The sequence below is a fragment of the Xenopus laevis genome, chromosome 3S (assembly GCF_017654675.1).
Source record: "Xenopus laevis strain J_2021 chromosome 3S, Xenopus_laevis_v10.1, whole genome shotgun sequence".
NCBI lineage: Eukaryota > Metazoa > Chordata > Amphibia > Anura > Pipidae > Xenopus > Xenopus laevis.
This window is the reverse complement of record NC_054376.1, coordinates 64,436,870-64,455,995: the sequence shown is the minus strand read 5'-3', so window position 1 is coordinate 64,455,995 and position 19,126 is coordinate 64,436,870. Positions and strand designations below refer to the sequence as shown.

The 19,126-nt window shown below is 40.2% G+C and overlaps 2 protein-coding genes across 6 annotated transcripts in view; one reads left to right on the top strand and one right to left on the bottom strand.

Annotated features, from left to right (window-relative positions):
• Positions 1 to 5,652, top strand: part of irf5.S (interferon regulatory factor 5 S homeolog) — a 17,426-nt gene extending 11,774 nt beyond the window's left edge. For 2 of the 3 annotated variants that reach the window (XM_041588435.1, XM_018255681.2), the window contains 6 exons: positions 16 to 56; positions 160 to 196; positions 1,195 to 1,551; positions 1,884 to 2,273; positions 3,361 to 3,479; positions 5,090 to 5,652. In XM_041588435.1, the coding sequence (XP_041444369.1) occupies positions 16 to 56; positions 160 to 196; positions 1,195 to 1,551; positions 1,884 to 2,273; positions 3,361 to 3,479; positions 5,090 to 5,338 (1,193 nt within the window). In that variant the 3' untranslated portion in view covers positions 5,339 to 5,652. The remainder of the gene's footprint in view (positions 1 to 15; positions 57 to 159; positions 197 to 1,194; positions 1,552 to 1,883; positions 2,274 to 3,360; positions 3,480 to 5,089) is intronic. The other variant, XM_018255682.2, reaches the window with a different exon arrangement.
• Positions 5,653 to 10,918: 5,266 nt separating this feature from the next.
• tnpo3.S (transportin 3 S homeolog) overlaps positions 10,919 to 19,126 on the bottom strand; it is a 36,227-nt gene continuing 28,019 nt past the window's right edge. For 2 of the 3 annotated variants that reach the window (XM_018254301.2, XM_018254302.2), the window contains exons 20-24: positions 18,530 to 18,686; positions 15,059 to 15,226; positions 13,532 to 13,644; positions 12,626 to 12,717; positions 10,919 to 11,643 (exon numbers count right to left, since the gene is read on the bottom strand). In XM_018254301.2, the coding sequence (XP_018109790.1) occupies positions 12,657 to 12,717; positions 13,532 to 13,644; positions 15,059 to 15,226; positions 18,530 to 18,686 (499 nt within the window). In that variant the 3' untranslated portion in view covers positions 10,919 to 11,643; positions 12,626 to 12,656. The remainder of the gene's footprint in view (positions 11,644 to 12,625; positions 12,718 to 13,531; positions 13,645 to 15,058; positions 15,227 to 18,529; positions 18,687 to 19,126) is intronic. The other variant, NM_001093678.1, reaches the window with a different exon arrangement.

Genomic DNA, 19,126 nt, shown 5'->3' with positions numbered 1-19,126 from the left:
CTTTACTTTTTTTAGAGCCCATTGTTGATGACAATGATGGTGATGATGATGAGGAGGTGAGAATACACATCTACCCTACACCAACTACCATTCTTTTATTCACTTTCTTCCCCAAATGTTAGTTTAAACTGATCTCAACCTACCTCTTCCTTTTCTCAGCAGATTGGTGCTAGATTTCCAATGCTCCATATCAGTGGTGAGTGCATTACTAACATTACTTGGTGCTATTAATTTTGATTTTGTCTGTAACAGAATAAGTTAATGGAGACAGCAGCTGCTACTACTAAAATACATTGAATTTTATATAGGTGCAGATTGAATAATATTCTGAGGAAAGTTCATTTAGCAAAGGGAGACATTCTTCTTTGAAACTGACACAAACGCCAGGAAATTAAGCAGAGCAATATTAGACCACACCTTTATTTTGTATCACCGTGCAACTGTGGTTAAAGGACACCTATCACAGCCAAAATCAAACAGATATTAACAATCTGACCAGTACAACCTAAACACTTTTAATCAAACTACATATACAGTTTTTTGGGAAAAAAACCCAGCAGTTTTTAAAAAATCCCTTACTTTGTCAAATGGGTTATTTCACCAAGGGAGTCCATACCGTGACTCTAACATGCAAATAAGTTCACGAGCATGCTCCGATTGTAGCACTGCCCTGAGTATTCTACCCAGAATGCCTAGCTTTAGTAAACTCCTCCACTAGAAGAATCAGGAGATTCCCCTATCTTGTCCCCTGCTGGTGATGTTATTATGCAAATGAAGGGCACACACCAACTTCCAGCAGGTGGCAGTACTACGGAACAGCAGCTAACACAGAGGTTTTGGCTGATTTGAAAATAGCTTAGAAGGGTTGCTAGGCAACCAAGGAATTTCAACTGAGCATGTGCGAGATTTCAGAGCTACAGTTGGCTGGGAAGATATAGGTAGGAGAAGACCGTGACCGTGAAATCCAAGATGCCTGCCTCAACTAGAACTGCAGGGGAGATTTTGCAGAAGGTATAGTGAGCTGATCATTTACATTAAACAAACAGTTCAAACTATTTTAAATATTGGATTTCTTTAACTTTCACATAGTGTATTTATTAAATGATTTTAGTTATGATTGGTGCCCTTTTAAGGTTTCATTTGCATATGTATTGCATTGTGGGATCTAATTTGATGACCTGATTTATTCTGCAGATTCCTTGTGCCCTCCAGTTCCGGACACTTTACATCCATTCATTTGGCCTAAAGCTGAACCTGACTTTCACAGCTCATGTACAAACCACAACTTTCCTGGACCTCAGGACATCATTCAGCATAACCTGACGGCTCAATCCACTGCTGCAACCCCTGTTCCCGCTGGAGCATACTCTGAAGTTGATATGTCACCCCAGAGTTTGGTATCACAAAATGCAGCCCTTCCTCTCCCAGAGTTGGTCCAAGGAAGTGTCTTGAAACCATCATCAGATGTGGAACTATCCGTCCAAGGAGGGATTCCACCATCTATTGATCAGGGAATCCCAGACGTCCTCATCAGTCCTCAAATGTTACCCTGTAGGTATATATGAAATATCTAGTATCTAGCATATTTACCACACTCAACCACAACCAGACAGTCATTTCTAGTAAACTTTTAAGACAAATGGTTGCACATTTTGCAGTACAGCTATAGATTAGGGATACAATTAACAGTTACTCTTTATAGTTTATCAATTTCTGATAATTAATAGGCCTGAAATGCTCTGAAATTAAGTTATTTTGTGTGTAATACTGTGAATGCAAGTCATAGCCATATCTCACTGCACGATAGCTCAACTGTAACAGATCATAGTTCTCTGGCATAAAATGTACAGAACATTTTTGTGACGTTGTTTTCCTTGTTGCAGTGACTGATCTAGAAATCAAGTTTTTATACAGAGGAAAACAGGCTGGATCAATGACTGTTAGTAATCCCCATGGTTGCCGCCTCTTCTACAGTAATTTGGAACCCACCCCTGAACAAGTGGAGTTATTTGGGCCCACCACACTAGAGCAAGTTCGCTTCCCTGGAACAGAAGGGGTCAATAACGAGAAACAAAAATTCTACACTAACCATCTACTGGATGTGATGGACCGGGGACTTATCCTGTTCCTTCAAGGTCAAGATATCTATGCCATCCGTCTCTGCCAGTGCAAGGTCTTTTGGTCTGGACCCTGTGCTAGTAACACTGATAGACCCAATTCCATTGAGAGAGAAAAGAGGATTAAGATCTTCAGTCTGGAGACCTTCCTGAATGGTAAGATCTGCATGTGAATGTTGAAATGGAGTTTTTTTTAATAATTCTGTATTATATACATGTAGAATATTAGAGAGGCCACCCTTTTCCTCAAGACTGATTAATATCAGTTTATGATAGCTTTTATTTGGTCGTAATTCAAAAGCTTTAGAGACCACTATACTCCCAGGGTTTAGCAGAGCATGCACATGAGTTCTAGTGGAAATTATGGGCCATTACAATTAACAATCTGGACCACACTGATTCAAAGTAAGAGGAATGTATTAGAACAAGAATGTGGGCATAATGTAAGGCTACTTCCTTTGCCAGATGAATCTTGGATTTACAACATTCACATATCTATAAACATTCTAAATTATCGGAGATGGAGACACTTCAAAATTCCATTTTGTTCTTTTAATCTGGAGCTGCTAACGAAAAGGTTGTATCAGTGCAAAAATAGAACAATGATTTTTAATCTCATTGGTTTTAGGGAAATCAGTGTCATTTGGAGCTTTCAGGATAAGGGTCAGCACTCTCAGATTTAGGGAGATTAGTTGCCCGGCGACCAATCTCTTCTTCAGGGAGACCAATCTCTCCGAACTACCTCCCGCCGGTGGGATGGTACTCGGATCGCTTTGTTTTCCGAAGTCGCCTGAAGTTTCCTTCGGGCAATTTGGAAAACGAAGCGCTCCGAGTGCCATCCTGCCGACGATTTAATTGTAGCCGGCGGGAGGCAGTTCAGGGAGATTAGTCGCCACGAAGAAGAGGAGATTTGTGCCCAGGCGACTAATCTTCCTGAATCCAAGCGTGTGCCCTAACCCTAAAGGCTTTCCTGATAAGATATCCGTAATACATTTTACTTTAGATATTTTCCTTCCAAGATGCCCCGCTCAGCCTGAGTGCTCTCTGTCATGTCCAAAACTTGCCCTAGGGCTAATTTATATACATACAGTTCTTCAAAAATAAAACAAACATTGTAATACTGAGTGTTGACATTAGAAGCTTCTTGTCTGGGGCACTGCAATTCTTCAGGCTGTTTCCCAAGAGAGGATTCGCCTGTAACTGAGATCTGTTTTCCTCTTTATTTTCGGTAATATATGCTCAGAGCTCATTGCTTGTCAGAAGGGACTAACAACCTCACTGCCCTCGTATGAGATCTTTTTCTGTTTTGGGGAAGAATGGCCAGACCGGAAACCCAAGGAGAAGAAGCTAATTACTGTGCAGGTACCAAAATGAATGAAGGGTTGCAACGCTGACTTGTGTTTTGCCTTTTATTAGTTCACTACTCTCATATTCTTTAATGGACCCCTCCTAGATTAGTATTGCTTTATATAGTTTAATACAACAGGCCTATATTAATACTTGTATAATATAATTTTAATGTGTTCTCATAATTATTTTGGATAAAGATATAAAGCCATAGGGGTGTCTCCAGATATACAGTTGTGTTCAGAATAATAACAGTCCGACATCACTAGCCTGACCAATCACTGTTTTTGGTAGAATTATATTTCTATATGGCAAATAATTTACTAGTAGGTGTAGTAGATTCATAGAAAACAAACAGACCCAACAGTAATGACATGCATGCTGCTGATTCTGTGTAATTGGTTCAATAACAGAGGCTTTTTCCAAATAGTAGCAGTGTTCAAAATAATAGTAGTTTGTTCCTAATAATAGCAGTGTGGAGTTCTATTAGTGAGGTCATTCATTCTGTGAAAAAACAAGAGTCAATTACAGCCGTTATTTAAGGAAGGAAGGCAGCAAATGTTGTGCATGCTGGTTATAGTGCATTTCTCTCTGAAAATCTGTGTAAAATAGCTCGTTCCAGACATTGTGCAGAAGAAGAGAGTACTTTGATTAAAAAGTTGATTGAAGAGGGGAAAAAGAATAGCTAAAATGGCAAAAACTCCGCCAATGATCCGCTCCAGGAAGATCAAAAATAGTCTTAAGTTACCTGTGAGTACTGGTACAATTGTGAAGCCAAGCTATTGGCAAGAAGCCTCTGCAAAGTCCCATTGTTGAAAAACGGGCATCTGCCTTTTTGTGGACTGATCTTTTTGGATCTAGGGACTGCAGACAGTTTGTCAGACGACCCCCAAACACTGAATTGAATCCACAGTACAGTGTGAAGACAGTAAAGCCTGGTGACACAAGCATCATGATATGGGGATGTGTCTCATACTATGGTGTTGGGCCTATTTATCACATACCAGGGATCATGGATCAGTTTCAATACATCAAAATACTTGAAGGTCATATTGGCTTATGCCAAAGGGCAACGACCAACAAGATTGATGTTATGGAGTGGCCAACCCAATCCCTGGACATTAAAAGATGTGAAGAAATGCAGAAGAACTGTGGAATGTAACAGGTGCCAGAAGTTGGAGGACTCCATGTAACACAGATGTGCAGCAGATCTCAGAAACACTGATTATACAACTAAATATTAGTTCAGTGATTCAAAGGAAAGCAAAATCTTGAAACATGGTTCAGTTTATACAGTGAATGTTTGAGTTTGTAAAGAAGAATGCAGACACTTTTTTTGGAACAGCCTAATATTCCCTTTTCTTCACTTTCTGTAAAGGAATAACACAAATGTGATAATTTTCTTCATGTTTTGATTTGGAATAGAGTGTGTGTGTGTGGAAATAAAAGGTATTATAAGGATTTTGAGCTTTATTCACTTTTTTAAACACACTGCTGTTCTGAACACAACTATAAATATAAGCATTAATTTAAATTTTTTGATTATATTCTGAATGACTTACTTCTCCTCTACCATGTTCTACTTCTCTTAATGTATGATTGTTCCTTTGTATTTTCTGCTGTAGGTCATTCCAGTAGCGGCCCGTTTACTCTCTGAGATCTTCACAGGGGAATCTTCATGGTCAGCTGACAGTATTCGACTTCAGATTTCCCATCCAGACCTTAAAGACAAGTTGGTGGAGCAGTTTAAGGAGCTACATCAACTGTGGCAGAGTCAGCAAGCCTCAGCTGTTCCACAAGTAGAAGCAATACCGAACCCTGAGTGTGATGTTGGCACTGGCCCTTGGCCAATGCATACTGGAAACATGGAGTAGCTACATTTGCTTTCTATTCAGTGGAGCCTGTTTGGATGTGTCTCATTGAACAGTTCTGCTGGAAGATGGGTTGCTGTGGCAATGTCTGTTACAAAACATAATATCCTTCAATGGTACAGCAGAGACTGCACTTTGGACAATAATGATAATTATTATGCTTGGGTAGAGTGAATGGACCATACTGTATTTCTTTTATTTCTAGTGTATGTAAACCTGTGTGTGCAATTTCTTGTGTCCAAGGAAAGCCTCCAGGATCCTAAAAAAAAAAACAAAAAACCTTGACTCCCAGCAATAAAAGATAATTTTATATATAAGCATTTAATATTTCTTGTTTCTAATCTTATCAGTGTAATTGCATTGTCATGAAAAGATATTATGAGGGGTATACTATATCTCTAAGGCTATTTTATTAATAAAGTAGATATTTTCACTTAGTAATGATCACCCTGTACTAGTTAAACAGGTCCTCTTTTCTACAAGAGGGCGGCGTGGAATTGAAGGCAATTAAATACCATCAGAAGTTTGTAATGATGGGCTGCCAGTTGGACATCATTATCAGTCCCTGTATTAACAGAGCTTGCAATCTAAGGCCCTGATCACATTCACATACACTACAGGACACTGAAAATCTCTGAGTTCCAGCAGTTTAGAAGATAGCTGAAGCTCCCCAACTTTTTACTGGCCCGAGCCAAAGGGTCCCTGCAGTTCCTAAACAAATTCTTTTCAGCAACCGTTCAGACTACTTCTCAACTGCCCTTGGTACCCTGCAAACTGTGGCACAGATCCAAATCTGTCATGGAAAATGGATGAAACTGCTTATATTTGGTCCATTGCAAGCTTCAACAGTGTTGTTACAATCATTCTTGTCTTGGTTGCATTTGATACTGCAGATGACTGGATTATCAATAGCAGGAGACATACTCCAATTGTCCAGCATTGGCCAAATAAAGAATTCAAAAAGAGTACGCTTATGTCATCTGAAAATTAGTTTTGAGGGAATTCCATCTTTAGTCTCATGAAAATGCTCTTAGATAATCAAAAGGGTGCTCTCGATCAGTGCTCTATATCAGGGATGCCAAAAAGGTAGATCGGGATCTACATGTAGACCTTTAGCTGGTGATCAGTAGATCTCAAGACTTTGTCAACAAACAGCTTGTCTAAATCACCCTCCTGTTTCATGCTTTTCATTCAGATATTTGTTACGTTAAAGGGATCCTGTCATCGGGAAAACATGTTTTTTTCAAAACGCATCAGTTAATAGTGCTACTCCAGCAGAATTCTGCACTGAAATCCATTTCTCAAAAGAGCAAACAGATTTTTTTATATTCAATTTTGAAATCTGACATGGGGCTAGACATATTGTCAATTTCCCAGCTGCCCCTGGTCATGTCACTTGTGCCTGCACTTTAGGAGAGAAATGCTTTCTGGCAGGCTGCTGTTTTTCCTTCTCAATGTAACTGAATGTGTCTCAGTGGGACATGGGTTTTTACTATTGAGTGCTGTTCTTAGATCTACCAGGCAGCTGTTATCTTGTGTTAGGGAGCAGCTATCTGGTTACCTTCCCATTGTTCTTTTGTTTGGCTGCTGGGGGGAAAAAGGGAGGGAGTGATATCACTCTAACTTGCAGTACAGCAGTAAAGAGTGATTGAAGTTTATCAGAGCACAAGTCACATGACTTGGGCCAGCTGGGAAATTGACAATATGTCTAGCCCCATGTCGGATTTCAAAATTGAATATAAAAAAATCTGTTTGCTCTTTTGAGAAATGGTTTTCAGTATAGAATTCTGCTGGAGCAGCACTATTAACTGATTCATTTTGAAAATTTTTTTTTTCTCCCATGACTGTATCCCTTTAAGGTTACATAAGGAATAGTTGTTTGATAAATAACAATATACAGTTTCTCATAAATCAATATGTAAGTAATAATTTCCAACAGAATGCTAACAATATTTTTATGGATGTAAATCATAACAGGACAATATCACTAAAAGTAGACCTCACATTAGTAAAGTATTGGCACTCCTGCTGTATATGTCTAAGCCCAGATTTATTAGTTCATTTGTTTTACTGCCTCACTGTAAATCTGATTTTCCAAGGACATATAACCCTGATGTATCATTGAATGGGGATGTCAGAAGTTATTAGCAGAGCAGAGACATAGGATGCTACATACAGTTGTGTTGGAATAATAGTGTGTTTCAAAAAGTGAATAAAGCTCAAAAGCCTTAATAGCATTTATTTCCATACACACAAAAATACATTGGGAACACTGCACATTCTATTCCAAATCAAAACATGAAGAAAAATGTATCAAGTTTGTGTTATTCCTTTACAGAAAGTGAAGAAAATGGAATATTAGACTGTTCCAAAAAAAATAGCAGTGTCTGCATTCTTCTTTACAAACTCAAACATTCACTGTATAAACTGAAAAATATTTCAAGATTTTGCTTCCCTTTGAATCACAGAACTAATATTTAGTTGTATAACCAGTGTTTCTGAGATCTGCTGCACATCTGTGTTACATGGAGTCCACCAACTTCTGGCACCTGTTACATTCCACAATTCTTCTGCATTTCTTGGTTTTGCCTCAGAAACAGCATTTTTTTCATGTCAACCCACAAGTTTTCTATTGGATTAAAGTCCATGGGATTAGGTTGGCCACTCTTGATGGTCTTGGACCAAGTTGTTGCTCATTTACTGGTGTGTTTGGGGTAGTTGTCTTGTTGAAATCCATTTCAAGGGCATTTTCTCTTCAGCATAAGTCAACATGACCTCTTCAAGTATTTGAATGGATTGAAACTGATCCATGATCCCTGGTATGTGATAAATAGGCCCAACACCATAGTATAAGACACATCCCCATATCATGATGCTTGTGCCACCAGGCTTCACTGTCTTCACACTGTACTGTGGCTTCAATTCAGTTTTTGGGGATTGTCTGACAAACTGGCCCTAGACCCAAAAATAACTACCTTGCTTTCATCAGTCCACAAAATAGAATTTTGCAAGGGCTTCTTGATTATAGCTTGCCTTCACATAGGTGTCTTTTAATTGTAACAGTACTCACAGGTAACTAACTTTACACCTTCTTTCAACTTCCTGGAGCTGATCATTGGCTGAGTCTTTGCCATTTTGGCTATTTTTCTGTCCATTTGAATGGTCAATTTCCATTTCCTTCCATGTCTTTCAGATTTTGGTTGCCATTTTACAGTATCATTTTAGCAGAGCAGCCTATTATTTTCTGCATATGTTTTCACCTCTCCAATCAACTTTTTTTTATCACTATAACCAGCACACACAACATTTAATGCCTTCCTTCCTTAAATAAACCTCACTAATTGAACTCCACACTGCTATTATTTGGAACAAGCCTCAGTTAATGATTCAATTACACAGGATCAGCAGCATGCATGTAATGACTGTTGGTTTTCTATTACTCTACTACACCTACTAGTAAATTTGCCATGAAGAAATATAATTTTCACTAAAACAGTGATCGGTTAGTGATGTCAGCTATTATTCTGAATACAACTGTATATAGTGCCAAACAGACACCAGTTCCACATGCACTGCATGGGGAATAGCTTTCACTTAGCATAGGCCGCATACCCCAGGCAGAGGAAAACCCCCCTCATAGAGAGAGACATTTTAGCAGTGAGCAGGTACGTATTCAGTAAGGGAGGTAAATATTGGCTAGTAAATAGTCCATAGAAAGCAGACAACCCATAATAAGAACAATACCTCTGTACAAGGCCTGTGTAATGAGAAGTCTCTAGGAGTTTGCCCTGTCAGTCATGTTTTCTGCATCAGATGAACAGTACACAGAATAGAGAATGTGCACAATAGAGGAGCAGGATGTGGACATGCCGAAGCTAGTGAGCTAGCGTGACCTGAATTGGCTTCTACACAGAATGATGCAAAAATAGTGAACGTGGAAATCTTCGAGAACAATTTGTTGACTTGATGCACACACCATTTCCAGCATCCCATTAGTCCAAATTTTATTATTACCCTCTCCTCTTCTAAAGTAAAGTAAGTCTAATTCTATGCTATGCAAAGATAGTGTTGTTTACAGATTGTTTACAGATGGCCTTTTGGGATCCTTCTGCAACCAGAGGCCTTGATATCATTTCTTTAAATATGCAATGGGTTAACATTTAATTATGGGATCTACTTTAAATGGCAGGAGAGAAGGTACTTTTCTATTTGTTGTATGCAGTGTGCTTAAACACAATTTTCTGTGCAATAAACAATGCCTTTTGTGTGTTGATGTTATAACTGTTGCGCTTTCACAGTAAAGGGTGAACGCTGGGAGGGGTATGTCAGTGATTCCCTGCTCTTTGCATCCCAATACTGGGCTTAATTTTCCCAAGGGATCCCAGCTTAGCAATGTCCATGGGGCGCTCACATTTACCCAGAGGTAATGTTTTTTCCCCTAATGTTTGTAGTATCAAGTATCCATAGCCAGCACAGGGCATTGAGCCAGAGTTGCATTAAAGGAGAAGGAAAATAGGTATTTACTTGGGGATGCCAAAAGTTAGGCACCCCCAAGTGATTGTATAAACTTACCTGAAACCCCAGGCCGGTGCTCCTATCAGGAGAAAACTGCACCAGTCATGGGGTTCTTCCAGCGAGCACCACCAAGCAATCGGCTTCCTTCTTCCTAACTTTTGGCACCCCCAACTGCCATTCCTTTTCCTTTAATGGAGGTTAAAGCTCCCCTCCAGAGACCATGGGGATGCCAAATAAGGGCTTTGTTTTGGTAGCCTACAGGTGGCTCTACACCTGTTTTTTCCCCCCAATTAAACCTTGCCTCCAGGCCTGGACTTATAAACACCTGAATAAGTCCTGCGTTAAGGACACTGAGAGCCACATCCAAGGGGTTGCTCAGGAGCCACTGGTTGGAGATTACTGTACTACAGCATTGACTACTTTTCCTAAAAGAGCCCACTTGTCAGGATCCATTTCAAAGGAAACACCTGCTGCTACAGAAAAAAAAAGGTATGACATGATTGCTCAGGATAAATAAAGATACTGGAGGCTAAAAATTATATGAAATCCAACAAATACCTGTTACCAACCACCACAAATGGAAAAAGTAATGAATGAATTGATTTGTTCATAATTTCTTAAGTCTCTCTGCTTCATCTTATGGAAATAAGAAACTTTCAGGTGCAGGATCTATCCTGAATTATTTGCTTAAAGTGGACTGGATAATGAGTTTCCAAACCATTGCTGAAATATCAACGTATTCTTCATTGCCCACACTGGGCAAGTCGTGTCTTACTGAGTGTGAGCCTGCATCTATTGATTTTACCACCCACAAATCAAGTCAGGAATGCCATTTTACTGCCTGAATGTCAGCCGTGACCCAACGTTACAAAGTAAATATATTTCATGGCAAAAAAACAAAACAAAAACCTGACCAACTTTTTCCTGATATTTGTCTCTAAATTCCCACCGCACATTTTATTCTTTCACGGACACGGCATTTTGACCAGCATCCCTTTAATGATACATGAAGGTGGAAAGGGAATCCCACAGAAGCTGAATGCTGATAAATAAAAGGATAACGTCATCTCGTTTTTTAAATTTTATTTTGCAAGTTTGTTTTGTTTCATTTCACAGAAAGTTTAACTCCATTATTTCAGTTTTTCTGTTTGCTGCCACGCAAATCCCAACTCCGCCGACCATTGATATTTAAACGGCTGTTTTTTTGTTTTTTTTTAACAATTTTATTTCTTTTTCTTTTTTTCTTTATATTTTGTTCATTTGTTTTTATTTTAAAACGAGTCCATCAAGGAAAGCTCTAACCCCTTTATCCCCCACCTCCTTTACCTGATTCATCCCATCTCAAAATCGAATGAGGTGCCCAGGGACCCCACACTGCTTTGAGAACCCCTTCATCCCCGAGGTCTAGGAATACCTGGCACTACTGGGGAATCACTTGCCAGTGTACAGCTGACTGGCTGCTCACAGATTGCCTTATTGCTGTGGAAGAGGACAGAGTGGCTTCATCTTATGGCCATCGCAATTCACCACAGCTCTGTACGGAACATTGACCCTGTTCAGAAGTGAAGGGTTTAAACTTTAAAGCTCTTTTTTTCCCCGGTATTCATTTTAGATTCTTCAGCACACGTAACACAGGGACGCTTTCCTCAAAGCTCGCCTGATATTCTTTTTCGCTGACTATTGCTCTGCGTCCCCCTTTTGGCATTACACACACTAGGGGGTTATAGAAGCCGTTCCACAATGGTTCTCTGTTCAGAAGGTGCCATCTGAGTAGACTGGGTAACCTGCCATCTCTGAGGGGGAAGAAAGAACACAATGATGAGTTAAGTGTACCCCAGCAGGAAAAAGGAACCGCGTACAGTTTCTCACATGCACAGTAAGTGCCAAATAGAACTAATGCAAACACCAAACTCAAACTGATCTTCTATTAGCCCTATGTCCCACTAGGAAATTGCCTAGCTTTTTTCTTTTAAAAAGTATGAGAGCTAATGCCCTGCAAACTATCAAAGACTGATTCCCACAGTAGAAACTGATGAAAAGTTACTTATGCATTCCCATGTTCCAGACTATTCTTCATTGGTCACCAATGCTATTGGCTTTCCTTTCCTAACCTGGATATCTTTTTGAAATATTATATTTATTGAGTTTTTAGACAAAGTAAAAGAGAAGAAAAGGTGAGAAAGCAAAGGAGATAGATAGATAGATAGATGATAGATAGATAGAGGGACGGGCTTTCCCTTTATGCAACAAATCTTTGGTAAAGAGCCTGGTTAGGAGCTTCCTTCAATTCTAGGTCATATGCCTGCATTACCAGTTTGTGGTTCCATAAGCCACCTGTCCCAGGTTTTCTTAAATTTGTCTGGGCATCCCCGGGTTATACATGTCAATTTGTGGCTCGGAAGAATGTCATTAATAATTTTTATCCAGAATGTTAGTGTGGGAGGTTCCAAGGCTTTCCACGTGAGCAAAATAGCTTTTTTTGCATAGTGTAAAAGTTGCTGTAGACACAACCTGCCACAGGATGAAAGGGTAAGTCCTTCAATATGTCCCAGAAGGCAGAATGCTGGTGTCCGAATAGCTGGGAGTCCCAAAGAAGCATTAATGAATGCAATAATTGCAGATAAGTATTGTTGAATTTTAGGGCACTCCCAAAATACATGCATATAAGTACCATCAGCATATTAAAACACAGGTCTGGATACCCTTGGTATATTTGCGCCAGTCTGTGCCGAGTCAGGTACACTCTATTTAGATATGCTCTATCTTGATACATACCTATGAAGACAGGCCTCGCGAGGGAGCACAGCTATCGGAATAACCTGGTGAAATCTCTCAGAGCCCAACAAACCTGTTTACATTCCTCAGCACTAAAAGAAAAACAAAAATAAAGCATTACAGCACAATAAATAGAAACTAGTATCAAACCCTGTTCTGTTTGCAACTGGTTGCAAGTATAGCAGATCTTTAGCAAAAGAGGTCCTCTGAACTAGCAACAGTATGAGCTTTTGATCGTACATCTTTAAAATACAGGAAATAAAAGTCACTGCATACAGTTGGCAAAAGGTTCCCTTTGAATGGGGAAGCCTGTGTCTGACAGAAGCCTTATGATTACTCAGTGTGCTGCTATTAGGTAAAATGCAGACTGTTGAAATAAAACTGGTTATCGCATATAACAGAGACATTTCTATGGTTAATGTTTGCCCATACACGGTTGAGCAGATTGGCTGATTTTGACCAAACGGTCTAATATTTGGCCATGTAGGTCAGCTCAGGATTGGTTTCAACAGACCGTCCTGCAATCCTCTCAGATCGCAGATGGTCTATTCAAACCAGAAATGTAATCGTCCCAAAGTTCCATGCCAACAGGATCATGGGATATCAGAAGATGATGAAAGTGAATGAGACACACAGACCCTCTTCACATCCAGCAACTCTAACAGTTTGGGCTGTCTGCAAAAATAAATGAAATAATAGAATGTTGAAAACTGAGTAATTAAAGTGCCCAACCGCCCCCCCATGTGACTAACATTAAATGTACACACAGATTAGAACATGCACAGAGACCACTTACAAAATATAATATATAAAATAAAGGAACAGATTGAACATCTAATAAATGTGTTTGATTTCAATATTTGCTAGTAGCCATATTCTCTACTATTAAAGCAATTCTGCACCTACCTTGTGACTTGTTTGTGGAAATCTGTTAATTGTTTGTGTGTGACTGTTACTGCTCCTCCTGAAATCTCCTTTGGTAAACTCTTCAGAGAGGATTCCAACCAACGGCAAAATGTCTGAAGACATAAATTGTCTCTTAAATTTAGTAATTCCTCAGTTTAAACATGACACATTCCTATGCTAAAGCAATGGGTTTCTAATGTCATTATATGTGTAAATAGTCTGTCAGGCGTCTGTCTGTCAGGCGTCTGTCTGTCAGGCGTCTGTCTGTCAGGCGTCTGTCTGTCAGGCGTCTGTCTGTCAGGCGTCTGTCTGTCAGGCGTCTGTCTGTCAGGCGTCTGTCTGTCAGGCGTCTGTCTGTCAGGCGTCTGTCTGTCAGGCGTCTGTCTGTCAGGCGTCTGTCTGTCAGGCGTCTGTCTGTCAGGCGTCTGTCTGTCAGGCGTCTGTCTGTCAGGCGTCTGTCTGTCAGGCGTCTGTCTGTCAGGCGTCTGTCTGTCAGGCGTCTGTCTGTCAGGCGTCTGTCTGTCAGGCGTCTGTCTGTCAGGCGTCTGTCTGTCAGGCGTCTGTCTGTCAGGCGTCTGTCTGTCAGGCGTCTGTCTGTCAGGCGTCTGTCTGTCAGGCGTCTGTCTGTCAGGCGTCTGTCTGTCAGGCGTCTGTCTGTCAGGCGTCTGTCTGTCAGGCGTCTGTCTGTCAGGCCGTCTGTCTGTCAGGCGTCTGTCTGTCAGGCGTCTGTCTGTCAGGCGTCTGTCTGTCAGGCGTCTGTCTGTCAGGCGTCTGTCTGTCAGGCGTCTGTCTGTCAGGCGTCTGTCTGTCAGGCGTCTGTCTGGATAGATATGTGTGTTCAGAATAATAGCAGTGTGTTTACAAAAAGTGAATAAAGTTTAAAATCGAAATCGCATTAATTTCCACACAAATGCTTTGGTACAATGAAGAAAAATTATCAAATTTGTGTTATTCCTTTACAGAAAGTGAAGAAAAGGGAATATTAGGCTGTTCCAAAAAAATAGCAGTGTCTGCATTCTTCTTTACAAACTCAAATATTCACTGTATAAACTGAAAAATATTTCAAGATTTTGCTTTCCTTTGAATCACTGAACTAATATTGAGTTGTATAATCAGTGTTTCTGAGATCTGCTGCACATCTGTGTTACATGGAGTCCACCAACTTCTGGCACCTGTTACATTCCACAATTCTTCTGCATTTCTTGGTTTTGCCTCAGAAACATAATATTTGATGTCACCCCACAATATTTCTATTTGAATAAGGTCTGGGGATTGGAATGGCCACTCGATTTGATGTATTTTGATGTATTGAAATTGATCCATGATCCCTGGTATCTCTCAGAGAGAGAAATGGCCAAATAAATAGGCTTTAAAAGCTTGTTTACTTTGAATAAGTAGTTCTAAAACAAGACTTTACATCTAGCTTCACCTTGAAGTAATCTACATTAGAAATAGGGCAAAGGAATGCTTGCAATACCTGCTGCAAAATAAATATATTTTGTAAAAGTTATTTGAGCTCATACTTACCGGCCTATCAAAGATCATAGCCTCCCAGAAAACCTCTGCTACATCAGGGAGTGTGTAGGGTGGAAGGCAGAAGCAGCAAGCATGGATTAGCTGGCTTACCAACTGCAGTCCTACTTGAGCCAAAACTTGTTGGATTAAGTCCTTACGAATATCAAAGTTTTCTTCATGCTGTATAGAAACATCAAAGAGTTATTGTAAATGGGGAGTAGTTACTGGAAAACAACACGATATACCAAGTGCTGGTCACTGCCCGGTTTTTGTCTTCAGTGTAAAAAATAAAAACTGGGTAAATAGATAGGCTGTGCAAAATAAAAAATGTTTCTAATATAGTTAGGGTTGCCACCTGGCCGGTATTTTACTGGCCTGGCCGGTAAAAATCATGGTTGATCCCAATGTTATGAAAAGGGAAAAAAGATAAATATATAGAAAGGCCGGTATTTTTTTCCAGAAAAGGTGGCAACCCTAAATATAGTTAGTTGGGCAAAAATGTAATGTATAAAGGCTGGAGTGACTGGATGTCTAATATAACAGCCAGAATCCAACTTCCTGCTTTTCAGCTCTCTAACTCTCAGTTAAATCTTGAAGGGGGGGGCACAAGGGACATAACTGTTCAGTGAGTTTGCAATTAAACCTCAGCATGCAGCTCAGATTCAAAAGCAACAGATGTGGCCCATCCCCCTCAAGTCACTGGTTACTGTTCGGTCACCAGTCAATGGAAAGAGCTGCAAAACAGGAAGTAGTGTTCTGTTAGACATCCACAAAGTTTATATTCCCTCGTAAGAGAACAGAAATCAGTTAAAGGTGGTACTGCTAAAACTCTTTTGGAACCCACTGAAAAACAGGCTGGCTCACCACTGCCCAACAAACAAAGTGTACTAGTGTCTGACATAATTCTCATTAACATCTTGAGCAAATATCACATCCAGCTTTTCATTAGATGACTTTAGTAATCATAAGGGAACGCACTGTATATTCACTGTATTCTCAAGCTAATCAAGATGATTTTTAGAATCTGATCAGCTGCTCACGCACAGCGGAGATGAAGCTGAGGGTAGCCCAGAGATGCCTCCATTCATGAATTTGGGCTGAACTCAGCTTAGCTGCGCTGTGAGTGCACACATGCTGATTGGATTCAAATCAATGGAGATGGGGCACTGGGCAGATCTGCTTCTCTCAGCCTGCAAACATATGAAGACTGACAACAGCCAGAGCCAACAGCCTGTGTGCCCATAGCCTTAACTTTATGCAGACACTTAGTGTCATATTTTTTACACAAGCACATTCAGTTGGACTTGTGTAAAACAAATGTGCATAAATACATACATACATACATACATACATTGTGGAGAGTCAAAAATGTAAAAAAAAAAAAATGTATCTCTCTCTCTCTCTCTCTCTCTCTCTCTCTCTCTCTCTCTCAGACTTTCAGCTTTAATTCAGTGGGTTGAACAAAAAGATTGCATAAAAATGTGAGGATCCAAAGCCTTTTTTTAACACAATCACTTCATTTCAGGGGCTCAAAAGTAATTGGACAATTTAAAAAACTAAAAATAAAATTTTCATTTCTAATACTTGGTTGAAAACCCTTTGCTGGCAATGACAGCCTGAAGTCTTGAAATCATGGACACCAGGAGGTTCTGGGTTTCCTCCTTTTTAATGCTCTGCCAGGTCTTTACTGCTGCGGCTTCAGTTGCTGTTGGTTTGTGGGCCTTTCTGGCTGAAGTTTAGTCTTCCAACAAGTGTAATGCAGCTCAATTGGGTTCAGATCAGGTGACTGACTTGGCCATTAAAGAATATTCCACTTCTTTGCTTTAATAAACTCCTGGGTTGCTTTGGGTCAGCATTTAGCTGGATTTCAGTAGACCGTACATCTCTGAACACCTCAGAATTCATTCGGCTGCTTCTGTCCTGTGTCACATCATGGATAAACACTAGTGTCCCAGTGCCACTGGCAGCCATGCACGCCTAAGCTATCACACTGCCTCCGCCATGTTTTATAGGTGGTATGCTTTGGATCATGAGCTGTTCCACGCTTTCTCCATACTTTTTTCTTGCTTTCATCTGGTAGAGGTTGATCTTGGTTTCATCTGTCTAAAGAATGTTTTTCCAGAACTGTGCTGCCTTTTTTAGATTTTTTTTGGCAAAGTCCAATCTAGCCTTTCTATTCTTGATGCTTATGAGTGGCTTGCACCTTGCAGTGCACCCTCTGTATTTACTTTCATTCAGTCTTCTCTTTATGGTAGACATGGATATTGATACGCCTACCTACTTGAGAGTGTCGTTCACTTGTTTGGCTTTTGTGAAGGGGTTTCTCTTGTGATGATCCACCACTGTTGTTTTCCATGGATGTCCAGGTCTTTTTGCGTTGCCGAGTTCACTAGTGCTTTCTTTCTCAGGATGTACCAAACTAATATTGTAGCAATTTCTCAGATGTTTTTTTTCTGTTTTTGCAGCTTAAGGATGGCTTGTTTCACCTGCATGGAGAGCTCCTTTGACCGCATGTTGTCTGTTCACAGCAAAATCTTCCACATACAAGCACCCCCCCTCAAATCAACTCCAGGCTTTTATCTGCTTCATTGATAGACATAACGAAGGAATTGCCCACACCTGCCCATGAAATAGCCTTTGAGTCAGTGTCCAATTACTTTTGAACCCCTGGTCACATTTTATGCAATCTTTGTTCAACCCACTGAATTAAAGCTGAAAGTCTGCAGTTCAACTGCATCTGAGTTGTTTTATTTAAAATTCATTGTAGTAATGTACAGAACCAAAATTATATATATATATATATATATATATATATATATATATATATATATATATATATATATATATATATATATATATATATATATATATATATTACACACACACACACACACATACACAGTATATAAAAACACATATAGGCTGCACACCTTGAAAGAACAATAATAAACCTGGGTCCTGCCCATAGTGATTTCACAAAAGGAAATAGACAAAAAAACCATATAATTTATTTATAAAACCCTCAGGTTTCGTGGGTCCATTTGGGAAGTGGCATCACTCCAGGGGCAAATCAAGTAAGTAAAATAGCATTACTATCAGAGATGAGAGGGAAGTTGGAAATACATTCACCCTTTAGCTGGGTATCTGCAGACTCTCAGGGACTGCTCCCCTAGGCTGGCATTCAACTCCACCCCCCTTGTGTGTTCCATAGATTTTCTGCTTTCTAGAAAATGTATGCACAGTCCACCATGTCTCCTCCACCCTACAATTCTCTCCACACTTTGGCCATATTACTACAGAAGGTACAGAGAAGTAGGCTTATCATAAACAATGTTTATGAACCAAGATTCTCTCTGAATAGAGCAAGGCAACAAAAGAGAGAAAAATTAAGACTGTTGAAAACCACACCTACAGAAATAGCAGCATCCTTCTTATGGAAAAGGAGGGAAAAGATTAAAACTGATTGTGTGCTAAGGTACTCACATCATTGGACACCCCAGTGTGTATAAGATCACGCAGAAACTTCATGACGCTACAGTTGGCATCCCGGTGGTCTAGTGTAGTGGCAGCTACACCCCACTGCAACACGTGGATCACAACCTGACTGCGCAACAGGACGATGGGACATCGCTGTACGAACCTGGGAGAAAGTGTTAGAGCTTAGTGCACGGACCTAATATCTTGTATTTTAAAGGAGAACTTAAACCCCCTTTAGGCAAAAGTCCCCACTGGCCCCCTCCAATGGACCTCCTCGCTGACTCCCCTTGCACAGTGGTACCCCTGAATTGTGTCCCCTCTAAAAATACTGACCACATGTGCAGATTCAGTGCAGCGGAGCTCACAGGGGCAATCTTCCGGCGTTTCAGTATTCTCCGTGGCTTCTTCCTTCTCTTTGGCAATTTCCTTTCGGCACATGTGAAGTTGTAACAAACCAGAAGATTGCTCCAACTGCGCATGTGCCAATACACCGCTCAAGTAACGAAGAATACCGAAGAGAAGAAGATGGCGCCTGTGAGCTCCTGTACGCTGACTCTGCATGTGCGGTCAGTATTTCAAGAGGGGACACAATTAAGGGGTAAC